This window comes from Taeniopygia guttata, chromosome 4, assembly GCF_048771995.1.
Source record: "Taeniopygia guttata chromosome 4, bTaeGut7.mat, whole genome shotgun sequence".
NCBI lineage: Eukaryota > Metazoa > Chordata > Aves > Passeriformes > Estrildidae > Taeniopygia > Taeniopygia guttata.
In genome coordinates, this window is record NC_133028.1 from 44807578 (window position 1) to 44824655 (window position 17078).

Sequence of the window (17078 nt, forward strand, 5' to 3'; positions counted from 1 at the left end):
CAGATTCTAAAATGAAGAGGGGGTTTTGGTTTTGTTTGGGTTGTTTATTTGTTTTACTTTTTAAATTCAGTACTAGATAAGCCAAATTACTGTGAGTGGATTAGAGAAATGAAGCATGTCCTTATAGGGACTGTGGAGCATTTTGTCCAGCTTTTCCCATCTATTCTGTTTCCAGTGTCCTTTGTTAGCCCTGTTTGACTAATACCTGTTCAGCATGCTGAGAGGCTTGCTGTCCTTCTGGCGTCTGAACTGACATCTCAGCAACTAGGTGGTGGGCTCATGGTGATCCAGCTTGGTGGAGCTGTGCCTAGGGACCCACCCAGCTCTCTGAACAGCTACAGCAATCCCTTTCTGATTTGGGGCCTTAGTGTCACACAGTTCCCCTTTCTATTCACTGTGCAAATTCCTGGTTATGATTCCATCATGACAATGGGAACATTTACAGTATACCAAACATTGACAGAAACAGGCACAGTGTACCAAAAATTGACCTGAGAGCCTTCTTGTAACCCCTCTATAGTTTGGGAACAGTTGAACTTTTGTACGTGTTGTGGTATGAAGAAGTTTAAGCAGATGTTTAAACATGAAAATACTAATAAAAAAAAGTTGATGTGGCATAAGGAATTTTATTATGCAAACAAATAATCATATTCTGTTTGAAAACAGTTTTTTAAAGTATCAGTTAAAACTCAAGCAAGTTTTTTCTTGAGTCAGCTGGCACAGCAGTGCAATGACCTTACCTGGAACAGGAGGCCTGGACTAGCAGCATTTTATAGGCATCTTTAATACCTGAAGAGGTGCTACATTTACTGCCACTCTTATCTGACCCAAGTGCAGCACTATTTTCTCTCCAGTTTTTCAGGCAAGGCAAGTGGCTATTGCACTATTCCCACGTGAAATATTACTCTTTGCAAGTTTCTCTTTCCAGAGGCATTTGTGAGTTAAGATGGTCAAGTTCTTGACAGAGGTGGTTTTCACACCCCTGTAATGTTGCAGTTAGAATGATGCAACAGTAGGAATTCCTAACTGAAAGAGAAATGGTTCCCAGAAAAATAATATTTATGGTGGTTTTAGGATTCTAATCTCCCCTCAGCCCCCAAGTAGTCAATGCATTTGCAACTCATGATAGTAGCCCTTCATATGGGTGCTTTTTAGGAGCCCATGATCTTGGATTCACTGTCTAGTCTAGAGAGAGTTTTTCTGACATGAGAGGAGGTGTTTTGGTTGTGAATCCGTGATCAAGCCTGCATGACACTAGAAAAGAGTGTAGCAACCTGAACTGCTACAGGTAAGGTCTAGGGTAAAGAAGCAGAAAGGGCTTTGCATGGTATCCACAGATGTTTCATTCAGCTGCGCGGTGAGATGTTCAGAGTTCCCCCAGCACACACACAGGTCTCAGCTCTCTCCACCCTGTCCAGAGGGGTCTCGGAGCAGTACAAAGATGTAGGCCAATTGGGGAATAGGGAGGGAGTGGCTCAGGGACATAGGAACAGGGGAAGGGGCCAATGGGGTTTTAACAGCTTTGAGGGAAGCTTCTTGTGTCCCCTTAACCCAGGTTCCTCACAGGAGAGGACAGAGTTAGGATAAGGAGCCTAGTTGTAGATCCACAGGGCAAGGCTAAATTTATGAAATACACCAAAATATTTGAGATATTTGAAACCTAGAGCAACAATTACTATGGCAAGGACCATGTGTGATCAGCTAACATGGTCCCAGGGGATTAAGCAACTATAATTCAATTTTATTTAGACCAGAAGGAATTTACTGGCTAAGCAAGTAGCTCTGCTCCACAACAGCTTTGTTATGGTGCATTCATGGTGTGCCCAGTTTAAAGCATATCACAATAAACTTGTTCACCAAAGAATGTGCATAAATGCCTTATTGAATCAGCCTAGGAGAAGGAAAGTGCTGATGGGAACAAGGTGTCTATTCTTTCTTCCTCTTTGCAATCCGGCCACATCTTCTACAGCAACATAGGCAGCACTTGAAAAGAATGAAGACAATTGTGGCTGTACAGGTGAACAAGAATGCCAGAACATCCAGGGAGTGGTACTGGTACCAGGTGAGATGGTGAGCAGCTGGTCTCAAGTGCTTTGCACCTTTGTGACGCATGACAAATTCAATCCAGAAGACAGCTCTGTCCAGAGGCTTAACAGGCTGGTCATGCTGTATCTTGGATAACTTTAGAGCGTTTTCCTTATAGCTGGGGAAAAAAAAAGAATAAACCAAAAATATTTTTCACTTATTTCTGAAATAAACTATTTAGCACCTGGCAGTCCTCTTGAGGAAGGTAGACAGCCCTGCTTTTATTTTCATCAATCTTATTTAAATATATTTGAAACTGGTCCAGTTTATTCCTGTATGCATAAAATTGGGTTAAGAACGGTAGTAGAGAAAGCCAATATTTTGCAAAAAAAAGTTATTCAAAATTATTCCTGATACTCCTTTAAAAAAAGCAACATGGAAGCATTTTCAGCATTTCTATTCCAGCATAATAGAGTGTGATGATTTGGGCTGGGATAGAGTTAACATTCTTCATAGAAGCTGGTGTGGGCTATTTTTGTGCTGGAAACAGTGTTGATACAATAGGGATGTTTTCCTTACTGTTGAGCTTATGCTGAGTCAAGGCCTTTTCTGTCTCTCGCATCACCCCACCAGCGTGGAGGCTGGGGCTGCACAAGGAACTGGGAGGGGGCACAGCAAGGCAAGCTGATCCCAACTGACCTAAGGTCAGTTCCTATGGTGTTATGCTCATGTACCAGCTGCCATCCAGGTTCTTACAGGTTGTTACCTCCACCATGGCTGACTCCCTCAGATACTAGATATGTCCATCAGTGCTGGTCCATTTGCTTCAGGAATTTGCAGGTTCTTACTTGAAGTAATACCTGTCTTTCATACTGGATGGGAGTTGCTGCTAAAGATTGAGGACTTCTGCTTTTTTCCAATCCCTTTGTCTGTGATCTTATCCTTAGCAAGGGATCCCAGCTGCTGGGGTTCCTTCTCTAAGTCCTGACTGAGAGGTACAGTAACCTAAGAATATTAAGTCAGGGATAGGAGAAAAAACTGTTATGACTACTGGCAGCTAAGACCTAGTAAAACTAGAATTCGGTCCTCCAAAGGATTTATACTAGCAGAGAACTCTCAAAAGCTCCTCTGAACTTTCCAAGAACTATTTTTCTCGAAGCACTCATAAAATGTGGTATAAGGAAAACCAAATTACTGATCTCTTTGAGAAGAGGAAAGATGGTTTTCATCTGAAATCCAAACTTCAGCTCTGCATTTTCCATTCCCAGAAGAGCCAGCAGAATTTCTCACATGAGCAGCCCAGGATTTTAATAACCTTAGCCTGTAAGTTAGGAACAAAACTCACGTGGAATTGTAAATGACTGTGTTCAGTGCATCAACCAGGTCCTGTGTCTTCATTGTGTTGAAATCCACCTGAACTGCAGCTCCTTTTGCTACCATGTGAACAAGGTTGTCATGCTGGTCAGCAAACATGGGAATTCCAACCATTGGGATCCCGTGGTAGATGGCTTCATAGAGCCCATTGGTCCCACCGTGTGTAATAAAGGCCTTTGTCAAGGGATGGCCTGGAACAGAGGAGGAGAGGGGTGTGATACAGCAGCTATGGCAGATTGCATTCACTGGGCTGTGAACACAGCATAAAAGGGCTGGTGCACTGCTAGAGAAGGGAGCAGAGCTTGCATGCATAGCTTTCACACAGTCATAATTATTTTAACACAACATGTGAATTGGCATGTCCCTCCAGACTATCCCACAGTTACTTCAGCCCTTCTGCTATTGTGCAGTTGTAGTTTTCACACGGTATCAGGGTCAGAACAGCCCCATGCTTCAGCTTTGCTTAGGTAAAGCAGGTAAAGCATTTTGAAGAATGAGTCTTGGAGATGAACTGCAGAGGCCAAATCCAACTCCAGAGTACATCTCTACTTTGATATTTACTTCTGCCTGCGGGTGCTTTCGAGCCCTTCAGACAACTGCCACCAAGCTCTGTAAGTCAGAGCCTTTTAGGAAACAAAGGCTCCCAAGAGCAAAGCTCTAACAGCTTAAGCTGTGAAACTAAGTGTATCCACAAGTGTTACATGGTTCCGGCCAGAATTAACCATTCTACTGGAAAAACAAAAGGAAACCATTTTTCCAAGTATGCAATCCATCCCAAATAGAATCAGTCTTACCAAGCAGGTCATTTTGTGGTATCCAGTCAAAAATCCTGGTGTTGGAACCCAGAGTTTCTGGTTTTTTCCCTTTGTATCGCCAGAGGACCTTGAACAAAGGAAGAATAAGATCAACGTGGTGTGTGTGATGTGTCTTTCTGTATTATTCCATGTAATTTAGAGCTTTATCTCAAACCCATACAGTTTTTCACCAAATTTAGATAGCTTTGGCTGAAGTTGAACTCTTTGATTGGTTATTATGTGCTATTTATAAAAAAAAAATGCATGGAGAGATTTTTGTATTTTGCCCTGTAGACACACCTCCACATCATTTGGTTCAGAGGAGGTGAAACACCAGAACTCCCCATGAAGAAACTCAGCAATGTGTCTCTCTGAGAGAGCCCAGCTTCCTGCCTGTATCACATCCAGCAGGGATGCAGGTAAAGAACAGGCCACTCCAAACATAAAAAGGAGTGAAAAAAACAAGGCAACTTGTTTGAGGCTTAAAAAGAAATTCACCTTTTGAGGAAGCTGGCTGAGGGCTTTGGCAATCACATTACTTTTTTCATCACTTAGGCTGTGGACCATTGACCCAAGAGTGAATATGATGACACCATGTTCCCCTGAGCTCTGAACAAATTCTTCCATTTCCTAGGAGAGGCAGAAAACATACCAAGGGTAATTACACAATGCAAATTACAGAGATTTCTGTGAATAGAGAGCATAACCTTTTCAACTTATTAAGGAAATGATAGCGGTGTGAGCACCTCCTGACAGAAGGGCTTGACAAAGACAGACCTGGCCATGTGGAAAACAGTTTCTCTAAAACAAGGAGCAGGACAAGTTGAGACAGGTGACAGATGCTTTGTCTTTTTGAAAGCAAGTTTCAAGATACATTTCAAGCAGCAATGATTAATCCTGGCATTATCATGAGCAGGCCATACATACTCTGTGACACTCTCCTTGGCATAGTCATGGTTCTGGATTTTACTGGAACAAGTACTTTGTATTGCATAGCTCTGCTGAAACCTGAGAGGGTGTTCCAGCATCCTGATCACAGATTCACCAAGTTGTTGCTGTCACTTTGCTGGTCAGACAGTTCTTATTTCTTATAACGCACCACATTGCTCAAAACATTTTCTACAAATCAGACCAATAGGTTTTCCTGTTCCTTTTATTAGTTAGTATCATGTGAACTGGAGCAGTTACATGCAGAAGAGAATGGTTATCCATTTTCCCTAAGTTCAACCCATGCTACAGGGGAGTGGGAAGACAGTTACAAGCTTTTAGTAGACAACTTGCACTGAAGATGGCCTGTATCACTCATCTATTTCTGCATGTTTTGGCCCCATTTTACCTAAAGAATTTGTCTTGTCACAGTGCCTTTTGGCGTCAGGTATTTCACTGTTATCATGGGCTGCAAGTCTGTCTTAGAATTGAATATTACATGTAAGTACCCTGAAGTAGCACCTGTTTTTTCCTAAAACAGACTCTGCATTACCCCATGCTGACATAAGCTATCCCCTTTTAAGACAGCAGGCTGAAAACCAGCCCTCAGTTTGGACAAGTATGGATGGATGCTAAATAGTTCCTTGCTCCCCAGCAGCACCAGAGAATCTTCTTTAAGAATGTGGTTTCTCAGGACAGGGCCTGTGTGGTTATCAGGGAAAGAAACAGTCTTTGTAACAAACCAGCCAACAGAAAAACTAGGTTGGGATACCTTTGGCAATGGTTTTGCAGGCTGGCAATGAAGTCCTCCAACAAACTCAAAGTTGGGCAGGAAAGGGCGTGGAAATTCGAAATCCCAGTACGTTCTGATTAACCAAATCTCTGCTTTCCCCATCGTCTCACAAAGGGTTGTGGGCCTTCCTGTGGACAAGGTACAAGAGGTTTACAACATGCACAGGAGTGACCTTGTTGCTCTGGATTGTGAAACAGGAGCCTTACCTTTGACTTTTGGCGCTCCCTATCAGCGTAGTTTATCAAACCATGCATAAAATGAAAACATCAACAAATCTGGATCTATTCCTTGCCCTGTCCTGTGCTCAGCTTTAGCAGGTGGCCATGAGCACAAGGTACAATCCTTAAAAGGATTTTGAACCTTCATGATTACTTTAGAGAAATACAAGCAAGAAGCATTTAGTATCTGATATAGAAGTGTAATTTTTGTAGTGCTAAATTATTACCTGAGCTTGTAGTAAAAACACAGAGAACACTTGGAAAAGAGAGTAATCACAGAAAATTTAGTTCCAAATAAAAAAGTGAATTAATCATAAAGTGATGATGACCTGTCAGGGAGGAGAAAAGTTTTTAAACAAAGTTCTGTAGCATTTTTCAAATGGTGACTCATTTAGCAGCTGCTCAGACAACAAAAAAAAACACAGGTACGGACATCTCTAGTATTCTTGAGGACTGGGTCAGCTGCTTCTGACACACATTGGGAAAAATTGGCCAACTCCATAGATACTTTTAATGTCATTTTATGCAAAATCAAATATTTCTAGAAATCCATCTGAAAAAAAAAATCTAATGGTAATCTGATAGTTTACCATTTGGAAAAATATTTATTCTTAGGTACATGTTACAAGTTGCGGTATTTTCTCCACAAAGTGAAACAGGGGAGTAAAAGGGTTAGAAGTATTTATAGTTTTCCAAAACCAGCCTAATGCAAGCAGGAATCAAGCTAAATAAGCAGCAAGATAAAAATCATCTGTAGGGCATCTTCTTACACTACTTGATCAGTATAATAATCTAATTATTATTAAATAATAATCATTTCTTCTTTCTATTTAAATTAAAAAGCAATGAATCAGTTACAAAGTTGCTAAGTGAAAATTAAGTTTGCATTACAAGTAGAATGATATAAAGGTGTAATTAAATCTTTATGTGGTATTAAAAAATTAAAGCCAGTGAAGAGGGACTGGTTTTCAGAGCACAAAGGCATTCTTTGCAAATGCAGGAAAAAATTGGACAGCAACAGAAGAGATGTCCTTGTGTTTGCTGTTCACTTGTTATCTCCCTAAACTTAGATACCCTGGAGAAGATTCAAAGTCCTTTGAACTAAAAGGAACTCTGTTAAATGTTGAATCATGCCTGAGTTGTACTATGTTGGAGCAAAATTTTCAGATATGTATGTAGTTTAAGGAGACTATCTCAAACTCTGAATGGTGGATGAAAGGGAAAGGTGACAGCATTTATTGTTAAGAATCTGAATTCAAATTCAGCATCTTGCACTATGCAGAGTGTCAAGATACTTCAGGATTGCCACCTCTGCTGGCCTTTGAGAAAGAGCATTTTGAGACAACAGCATGGTGGTCCCAAAGCATTCAAAAGGCACAGCCTATGCAAGAACAGAAACCACTCAACAGCTGCCTTACCTAAGACATTACTGTAGTACCCATCCCATTCATCTCGCCAAAACTTCATGAAAAATAAATCCGTGAAAATGTAAAAGAGGAAGTTCTGTAGTCTTTCCATAAAGGACATCTGGTGTGTCAGCCCCATTGTGCTAGCAGGCACATAGGAAGGTGGGGACAGGAGCCCACCGCACCGCCGCTCTACCACATTCCCGTCAGAGAAGCGGAAGCTGTAGACAAAAGGGATCTCTAGGATTTCTGCTACAAGCTCCCCACCTACAGACAGGGGGTCAGCGATCAGAACATCAAACTTGGCATGCTGCAGCTTTGCTATAAGGTGAGAGTTCATCACCAAGGTGTCACAGGTCTGCTTTGACATATTGGTAAAGACCTCCAGTTGCTCTTTCATGGTCCACATTATCTCCCAGGGAAAGAGATTAGAGGCTTTATTCATCCAGAAATTGAGGAAGTCCTCCATGGCAGCATCCAGGGTCTCCTGGCTAAAGGGGACTTGCAGGACCTCAAAAGTGAAAGGGGAAGAGGTGTCCTGGTAGTTGATGAGCAGATTGCTTGAGGGCACCAGCACAGTCACTTCATGACCCCGGAGAACGAGCTCTTGCAGAAGCACTTTCATATTGATCCAGTGACTGGCATCGGTGGGCCAGACCACCACCCTCCCACAAAAAACGGTGCTGCAGCAGCATGTGTAGGCCCAGAGCAGCCAGGGGAACTTTGGCCCCAACATCTCAGCATTCCACGTACAACTCTGGTCTGACTGAACTGGAAGCAGTTCATGCCTTCACTGTGCAAATATCTTAAGAGTCAACCAATTAAAAGGGGCATTTGTCTGGTGAGTAGACTGGCAAACGTGACAAGATTGGCAAATGTGACAAGAGGGAATGTCGTAACACGAAGTGGGAGGGCTGGGCAAGCAGCAATTCCCATTCTGGAGTGTCCTGCAGAGCCACAGGTGATCTCAAAATCACAGCAGCTCCTATCTGCTCACCACAAAGTGCATTTTGCAGCATGTGAATACTAGAAGCCTTTTCCCTGTGTTGTGGTTTAATCTGTTGTGTTTTAAACTAGCTGCTGTGGTAGGCAGCTAGGCACCACAGAGCCTCTGAATCTCCCACAATAGGAGGAGAAAAGGAAGGGCAAAATTTAGAAAATTCGTGGATAGAGACTGAAATGACTTAAAAAAAAAAAAAAAAAAGGCAAGAAAAACAAGTGCTGCAAAAAGAACAGTTGCTTACTACCAGCCAGTGCCCTGAGAAAGAGCAACCCTGACAAATTTCTCCCCAATATCTTTTATTTTGCTGAGCACAAAATCATTATGGGCTGGGGTATCCCTTGGGTGAGTTGGCGTCAGCTGTCCCATCTGTGTCCCCTCCCAACTTCTTGTGCATCTCCAGCCCCCTCACTGAGGTGAGGTGAGGTGGGCTGAGAGGCAGAAAAGGTCTTGACATTCTGTAATTACTGCTTAGCAGTAATTAAAACATCCCTGTGTTATCAAAGTTTTTCAGCACAAATCCATCATGCAGCCCATGCAAGCTCACAAAACAAGTATTGCCCATTAAACCTTAAATGCTAAAGCCTGCAGTTTTCACAATAAAAAAAGACACCACAAGATCCAAACAGCTCTGAGGCTTAAACAACAGACACCAAACCTTGCTTCAGCCAGCATAAGATTTTCTAGTCTCTGTCATCATAAAATGATAAGCAACACAAAGACACAGCTAGGTACTCTAAGACTAGAATACCTTAACAACTTAGCTCTCTCAGCAGAATTACACCTTACTAGTGAAATAACAATAAAAACACTTCAAAGTCTCATATTGAAATACCAATTTTATCTCCCCACTAGCAATGCATATGTTTGGCCTATTTCCTTTCAAGCATCACCTAGAGCAAAAATGGGAAAACAATTATACAACTATTATTTTTTAAATTAAAAACCACTTAGAAATAAATATAACTGTAACCTAATAGTTTTTTAGACACTTTCAGAAAAGCAAATAACCATGTCTCTGCAGAGGGCCTTTTATCACTGTGAATTAAAAGACTTTAAAGGTCCAGAGGAAGATATTGTCTCTAATTTTGAGACAAGGTAGCAAGTAAGAAGCCTGCTATGTGAGAAAAAGTACTAGTGTTTGGGTATATAGTATTTTACTGGTCTTAGTGTTTGTCATGATTCATCTATGAATATGACTAATTATCCCTTTTTCAAGTGCTTTAGCACTGTTTTACATATCCTGAAAGTACTTGTACAGACTTGGTTCTACCACTGTAGCAGGTCAGGATTAACAGGCAGTGTTTGTACTTGCCTGATTTGATGCAGGACTTTTGAAGGAAGGAGTGTGAATTTGGGGCTGTCTTGCTCCTGATTTGTGCCTTAACCTCTCATCTCTGGGTATTTCCTCTTATGTGTATAGCAGATGTAATTTCTGGAAAGAGAGCAGCCTTACCTAAAACTTCACTGTAGTATTGATCCCAGCTTGTCCAGAGAACATAATGAAACACGAAATCATGCAGAGCGTAGCCGAGGATGTTTTTTAGCCTTTGCCAGAAGGTCATCCTATCTGTTAGACTGGTTAGGGTGGTTGGTACGTAGGAAGGAGGTGCTGGGAGTGTTCCACAGATCCGCTCCACCGTGTTGCCCATGGAGAACCGGAATGTATACACAAAGGGGATACCCAGCTTCTCAGCAACCAGCTCCCCACTGGGAAATAGTGGGTCTGCCAAAAGGACATTGAAGGCAGATGCCCTCAGTCTTTCCATCAGGGCCTCATTCTTCACAACTCCATCACAAATTATTTTGGTTATATTCTTCATCTGCAATACCATTTGAGCTATCTTGTAAGTACTTTTCCAGATAGGTATCTTTCTGTCCTCATTAAAAAAAAAATAAAACATTTTATCCATAAAGTCAGACATCTCCTTTTTGGTGATTGGCACCTCAATCACCTCAAACTGGAAGGGTGAGGGCTGGGTGGGATTGACGATGAGGAAGCACGAAGGCAGCAGCACAGTCACCTCGTGGCCCCGAGCCACGAGCTCCTGTAGTATGTGCTCCATGTTCAGCCAGTGGCTATTGTCAGCTGGCCAGACCAACACCTTCTCCCCGGACCCACAGCCCAACACAGCCAGCAGCAACAGCACTGCCACCTCCTTCCCTGCCATAGCTTGTCCTGTGTGGCAATGCCCCCGTGGCCTCCCTTCACTGGGAGCAGTGGCACTCCTGAACTGGGCTGGGCGTGCATGACACTGCCTTGATCCTGAAGGCAGGGAGCCAAAGGTAGGCGGTGTGAAATCCTGTACTGGATAATAGTATGTTTAATATCATGTTTTCCTAGGGCACAAAAAAAGTGACTGGCACCAGCTGGCACCCTCTGGTAGTAAAGAGCTTGCTGAAGCTGGAAGATGAGATTCCTCTGGAGCAGCAGAGAGAGCCATCAGCCCTGGGGGCTCAGTCCAGCAAGGATTATATCCTGTTGGTAAACCCATCCCTCCTGCCCATCTAACTACAGGTTCTGTGTTACTTGTTTGGTAGAAGAGGTACTTTTTCATTCTTCTGGCTCTTTGAAACACAGCTGGATAAGCAGCAAAGATGTTCACTGACTGTGTGGACAACTTTTTGCTTTTATAAACCCACTAAGCATTCCTTTAGAGCACACTTAAAAGTGTTGATCCAGGGCTGCAGCCCAAGAGGTGCATCTCGAGATTGCTCAAATGTAGCAAATCTCAAATTTTCTACACAGCAAATTACTCCAGTATCAGAGTAAGACTGTCCTCATGGGAACTTGCCTCTTGCAGAGCACTGTTGGAGACCAGGAGGGGATAGTGCAGGCTTCCTGCCTGCCACTAGGAGCCAATTATGCACTATAAATTAAACCAGGAAATCCATTAAACAGTTTAATTTATATGGTCACTCCTGATGTGCAGTTAAGAAATACTGTAAGTTCTTTTTTTCTGTGCTAAAAGTCATTATTACAGGGTTTCTGCCTAGTGCTGTTACACAGTGGTTTCCTAATGTTGTCATCCAAGGCTTTTGGTACAGTTTCCATGCTGCCTAGATACCCTTTCTGGGACAAAAAATGTGGGTCATGGAAACAGCTGGACTGTGAGGAGCAAAACTGAGATACCTCATGTACTACTGTACACACGACACCAGGTTGGTGTATGTGTGGAGTCTTGCATCATCCAGGTATTTGCAGGCAATTGAACCCTGAGAGATTTGCAAGAGGTCTTTTTGAAGAGCTCAATGGGAAACTAGTAGAAATGATATGTGATTAATAATAAACATATTTTTCTACTTGATCACTCAAAACAGTCCAGAAGAAAAGCCTGCAGAGACAGGTTTGTTGTTTTCAGTTTGCTTTGTGGGTAGGAGGGTATGTTCTAAATAAAACTTGTTTTGTGCTGAGAGAATTGGTTTTATATGACCAGTGACATAAGTAAAGTCTCTATTACAAAGCCATAATGCACTTAAAATATTGCTACTCAGTGTAACAAGGCTGGCTTGTAATTCACTAGCTCTCCCCTCCTTGTTATGGTCCTCTGGATGAGGAAAATGGCTCTGTTCTTGGCTGCTTTCTTTGCAAGCAGTCACCCTTGCTGAGCACCCTGTATGGTGTAGAAGTCGTATCAAACTCCACACTACAATTGCAACAAAAGTCAAATGCATCAATTGGAATGACCCTGATCCTGTCTCTATGCACTGGCATAGCAGCACAGCACCCTGACTGCTTGTGGTCAGCCCCTTTTTAGGGACATAATGACAAACTCTTGCTGACCTCTCTCTCGACTTTGCAACCCTGGTGGGTTCCTAGTTCTGCAGGTCATAAGGACAGACTGTATAACAAGAAGTGAAGTATCAGAAGGCTTACCTAAGACCTTGCTGTAGTAGTTATCCCAATGTCCCCAGTAGCTCCGGAAGACGTAATCTTGCAGGTGGTAAGACACAAAGTTTTTTACTCTCTCCCCAAAAGACATGCGGTCAGTGAGCTCAGAGAGGGCTGCAGGCGTGTAGGATGGTGGGGCTGGGATCTTGCCACAGTGCCTTTCCAGAGTGAAGGCTGGGGAGAAACGCAGTGAGTAGACAAAGGGAATGTCCAGCTTGAGAGCCAGGAGTTCCCCACAGGGGGTCACGGCATCTGACAGAAGCAGGTCAAAGCCAGACCCCTGCAGATGAGCCATCAGCTCTTGGTTGGTCAGCACTGCATCACACATCATCTTGTTCATCTTCTGCCAGCCTACAGACAGTCTTCCCAACTCCTTGTAAAACTGCCAGAAGGTCAAGATGGTTGGCCTATTGTTGAGCCATAGATCCACTATGCCATTAAGCAGGGTTTCAGGTAAATCTTTGTCAAAGGGCACATTATAGATCTCAAACTTCTCCGTAGTCTTAGGCTTGGGTTCAATGAAGAGGGTAGTGTTGGATACCAGGATGGTAAAGCTGTGCCCACGGCGGATGAGCTCCTGTACCATTACATTCATGTTCAGCCAGTGGCTGCCTTCTGTTGGCCAAACCAGTATCTTCCCACAGAAGACAGGCCCTAGAAGAGCAACCTGAAAAATAAGCAGCTGGAGGTATTTCTTTGAGCTGGTTGTTTTCATGGCCATGGCGGAGTCAATGGCTAGATAGTCTAGGAATTTTCCCTTCCAGATGGGAGTTCTGCACCTCTGTGTTCTGTTTGATGGCTCCTTACTGGCCCTCTTAGCAGAAGTGAGACTTTGCTGTTGCACAGGTAGTGCCTTTATAACCTGTGTTTTGTCTGAGCTCTGAAAAAAAAAAAAATACGATTAAAAATATGTTTGATGATTCATTTTTCCCTTTCTGCCTTCTACCCTGTTAGTGTCCCACTGAGGGAATTCTATTCTCCTGTTAGGAGGATAACAGCAATCCTCCCTGGTGTCAAAGGAGCCAGTCCTCTGGATGCCAGCCCTGAGACTCAAACAAATCCCTTGCATTTTTTCCATGAACTAGCAATGCCAGAGTCAGGCCAAGGAATAAGAGGCCACAGGGCAGACTTGAAAGTGTCATCCTTCTTCACAGTGAGATGCTAAAAGTGCTGATATTTCTTATGCTAAGAGAAGTCAACAAATCCTTGCTTTGGTTGACGATAATGCCAATAATAACATGCAATTTGTTCTAATAGGTCACCAGTAGCTTCCAACTGCTCCCAGACAACTATGGACAGTGAGTCCATTGCTACTACCTGTGACACATCACTGCCAACCTGGTCATGTTGTGGGCTCAGTTCAGGCATCTAAACATGGGACTGGGCCTCTTCTGGGCCCTAAAGGTGCTAAAGAGCAAAACCTACATCATCTGGGATGGCTCTCACTTGGAAAGCTGTTCCTTTAATATATATATAAACACCATGCCTGGAAGCAGTTCTTTAACCACCTGGAGCCAAAATGACAACTAAAACCCACACATATAATGATACACTTGATCCAACACAATCTGGGGAACAAATGCCATGCAGCAAAAAACTCTTACCTAGCAGAGTCTTCTGAGGTACATTGTGCTCTGAGTTGCAAGGTACAATATGCTACACCTGTTTTCTGCTTTTCCTTGCTGCTCCCCTTGTCTGTGCCTGGGCTGCTCCAGCAGGATTGGTTATCAGGCAGAAGGAGCTTAAGTAAGTTACCCTCTGAACTGGACTTTTCAAAAGGGGGAAGTAATAAAATACAACAAGGCATGTATTCTGTATTTATTCATTGCTTTGTTATGCTCTGGGAATTTAATGGTTGAGATGGTATTTCCATTGCCAGTTATTGCTACAATGTTATTACAGAGCCAGGTTCTTAGGAAGACTTTGTATGCTAGAGATAAGAAATATCATGTCTGATTGCTAAAAATACTTTATACTTTAAAAAAAATATTTTCTTTTACTCCCTTTAGGGTCCCAGGTGGCAAAACAAAATTGTTTGTTACGTAGTAGATATGTATATAAACTATCAACAGGAACAAAGAGTGAATCTTGTGGTTTGTTTGCAGAGGTTTTCAAAAGTAGGTACTGTCTCTGCGAGTTTCCAAAAGTTGGTATTTTACCTGTGTTGGTTCTGTGGCCCTTGATTCTGGAGATCTAGGCAAGTGTTTAATAACCTCAAAATATAGGAATCTAAAGGTTTTTTAAGTATTGTGCATAATATTGAGCATGGATTTTTCTAAATCCTCAGGATCAGGACTATTATACCAGCATGTTTCAACCACAATTTGGCCTTACAGCCAGGTATTTCACTACAGTCTCTCCAGAGTAAGATTTTTTTTTTTCCCAGGCTAATTTAGCTTATTTTATGAAGTCCTATAAGAAACTTATAGATTTCCCAGCAACTATTGAAAGACCATGTTCTTATGAGCTAGAGAGGATCATAAAACCATAGAATATTCTGAGCTGGAAGGGACCCACAAGGATCATTGAAGTCCAACTCCTGCCCGTGCACAGGACAGCCCCAAGAATCACATCATGTGCCTGAGAACACTGTTCAAATGCTTCTTGAACTCCCTCAGGCTTGGTGCTGTGACCACTTCCCTGGATAAAAACATAGATGGGAACTTGTTTTTTGTTTCCAACCCCTTAGTATCAAATTCCTGCACAGCAAATGAGAGCAATTGCTAGGGAAACCAAAGAGTTTAAATTGTCTTGTTTCCATGGTCAGCTCTAAAGATGATACTCAGATTACTCAGAGAAGATAAGCATTTTGAGAGGATTAAAGTACAAAATCCAGCACATGAGAGAGAAGTGGAGCAGAAGAAAGTAGATGGTGTTAAGTGCCTGTATTTCAGGCATCTAACATTACTAACAGAAGTGCTGCAGACAGTGATGCAACCTCCAGCCTTGGAGGTTTTCAAGGCTTAGGCCCTCATGCAAAAGTTAGGCAATGCATACTAATGTTTTCCACACACTGGTCTCTTCACTATTGTTCTGGCTGGCTGAGGGTTGCAGTGTGCATAGCACTTTGAATTCTAGGAAACCTCGAAGCCAGCCAGCACCTTAGAAATTCAGAGCCAGGGTGGAAAAGAAGATTTAATGCCCTGAAGAAGTACCAAATAACTCTGTGCTTCCCCTTTCACTTAATGCAACGAAGCAGCTTCTGGTCTGAAAGCAGACTTAAAAGTCTTGACTAACTTTTTTTTTTTTTCTTTTTGTGAGGGGGTGGGAGTGTTGGCAAGAGGAAGGGAGTATACTAGATTGGGAAAATTTCAAAATTGGCTCATTCCTACATGCAGAGGTGACAGGATTGAGCAATTCTGCAAAGTCACATGTGTGTGTGCTCAGTAAAAGCACACGTGCTTTGTAATCCCCGGGGTATAGGGAAACTCCAGCAAAAGTTAATGAGATTAAATAGTCTCACCATTACCATCTCTCTTGAATAAATTGCATCTATTTACTTCTGCACTGTTACTGCAGGATGAAAAAAATGGGCTGGTTTAATAGCGTTGCACTTGGATTTTTTTTATTCAGTTTAGGATTCTACAAACTCTCTTCACTGCTGCTGTAACGCTGCAGAAGCACCTTGGTAGGTAAACAGCAATCTGGGGGGCTGCCACAGGAGCCATTTCCACTCTGCAAAGCCAAAACATTAAGGAAATGAAAGAAGGTTCAGGCCAAGCTTGGTGTGCCTGCTAGGAATCTCTATTGTTGGTGGAAGAATAGGTGCTGCACCCTGTCCTTATCAGTGAGGAGTGGCAGCAGACTTGCCCAAGCTCCCTGCAGATGTGGCACACTCCTGTCTTGCCAGCATCTGTCCAACCTTCCAGGGAAAGCTGCGTGCTATGGTGATGGGCAAATCTACAAATCCCATGGCTATGGACATGATGGGACTCATCTAATGCCTCACCAACCCAAAAAAGGAGGAATTGCTCTCTCCATTCCACCTTTTCATGGATGTTTGCTGTTCATGCTTCCGTGGCAAGCCTTTCCCCATGCCTTTCCCAGTCATCCTGCCAATCGTTTGTTTTAGTGGGAGAGTTTGTTGCTGGGGCAGGAAGGAGCTAGGCAAAGACCAGGCAGGCTACAATGGCAAGGGGAAGCCTGGTCACCTGGCGCCATTCCTGTCCAGGGAGCAGCAGTGATAGCACCAGAGGGCACCGCGGCCATCACTGCACCCACTGATGGGGACAGGGGTCCCAACTGCGGGGACAGGAGCACACTCAGAGCCCCAGCAAGGGCAGGGGTGCCAACAGTGCACCAGCATCACCCAGAGCAAGCACCTCTTTGCTTGCCTCAGCACCCCTGGGGAGCAGGGAACTGGATCCCTGGAGTTATTGCAGGAGACCCCAGAGCAAGGGATGGTTTAGGGGTGCTGATTGCACTCCAGAGTACACCAAGCCCACCACCCTGGACACCTCCTCACCTAAGACCTGCTGCTCTGCGCTGGGAGAGTGACGCTGGGACGGTGACACCAGGAGGGTGACAACGGGAGGGTGACAGCAGCAGTTTTTAAGGGCAAAGAGAGGGATCAAGGGCAGTAATGTTTACCAATGCTGTGGCTGCACAGAGGGAGGAGCGAGTGCAGGGAGAAACTGGCTACCACTGAG

The 17078-nt window shown here is 43.3% G+C and overlaps 1 protein-coding gene across 5 annotated transcripts; it reads right to left on the reverse strand.

The window, feature by feature from the left end:
• Positions 1 to 606: 606 nt before the first annotated feature.
• LOC100226418 (UDP-glucuronosyltransferase 2A2) lies at positions 607 to 16995 on the reverse strand. Of its 5 annotated transcripts, XM_072928505.1 has the most exons (8): positions 14034 to 14157; positions 12415 to 13309; positions 9994 to 10626; positions 5893 to 6041; positions 4692 to 4823; positions 4194 to 4281; positions 3371 to 3590; positions 607 to 2203 (listed from the first exon to the last, which is right to left on the reverse strand). In XM_072928505.1, the coding sequence occupies exons 2-8, from the start codon at positions 13148 to 13150 to the stop codon at positions 1927 to 1929; spliced, it is 2235 nt and encodes a 744-aa protein (XP_072784606.1). In that variant the 5' UTR covers positions 13151 to 13309; positions 14034 to 14157; the 3' UTR covers positions 607 to 1926. The 5 variants fall into 5 exon arrangements, with proteins under 5 accessions (XP_072784606.1, XP_030127425.1, XP_072784603.1 ...); XM_030271565.3 differs by lacking the exons at positions 9994 to 10626; positions 14034 to 14157 and adding an exon at positions 16895 to 16995; XM_072928502.1 differs by lacking the exon at positions 9994 to 10626 and having other exon boundaries at positions 14034 to 14149.
• Positions 16996 to 17078: the final 83 nt, after the last annotated feature.

Coding starts and splice junctions, on each gene's coding strand:
- LOC100226418 (XM_072928505.1), bottom strand. CDS start 13,150: ATGGCCATGAAAACAACCAGCTCAAAGAAATACCTCCAGCTGCTTATT. Junction 6,042..9,993: donor ATACTACAGTGAAGTTTTAG/GTAAGGCTGCTC, acceptor CCTTGTCCACAG/GAAGGCCCACAACCCTTTGT. Junction 3,591..4,193: donor ACCACAAAATGACCTGCTTG/GTAAGACTGATT, acceptor CCTCTGTTCCAG/GCCATCCCTTGACAAAGGCC.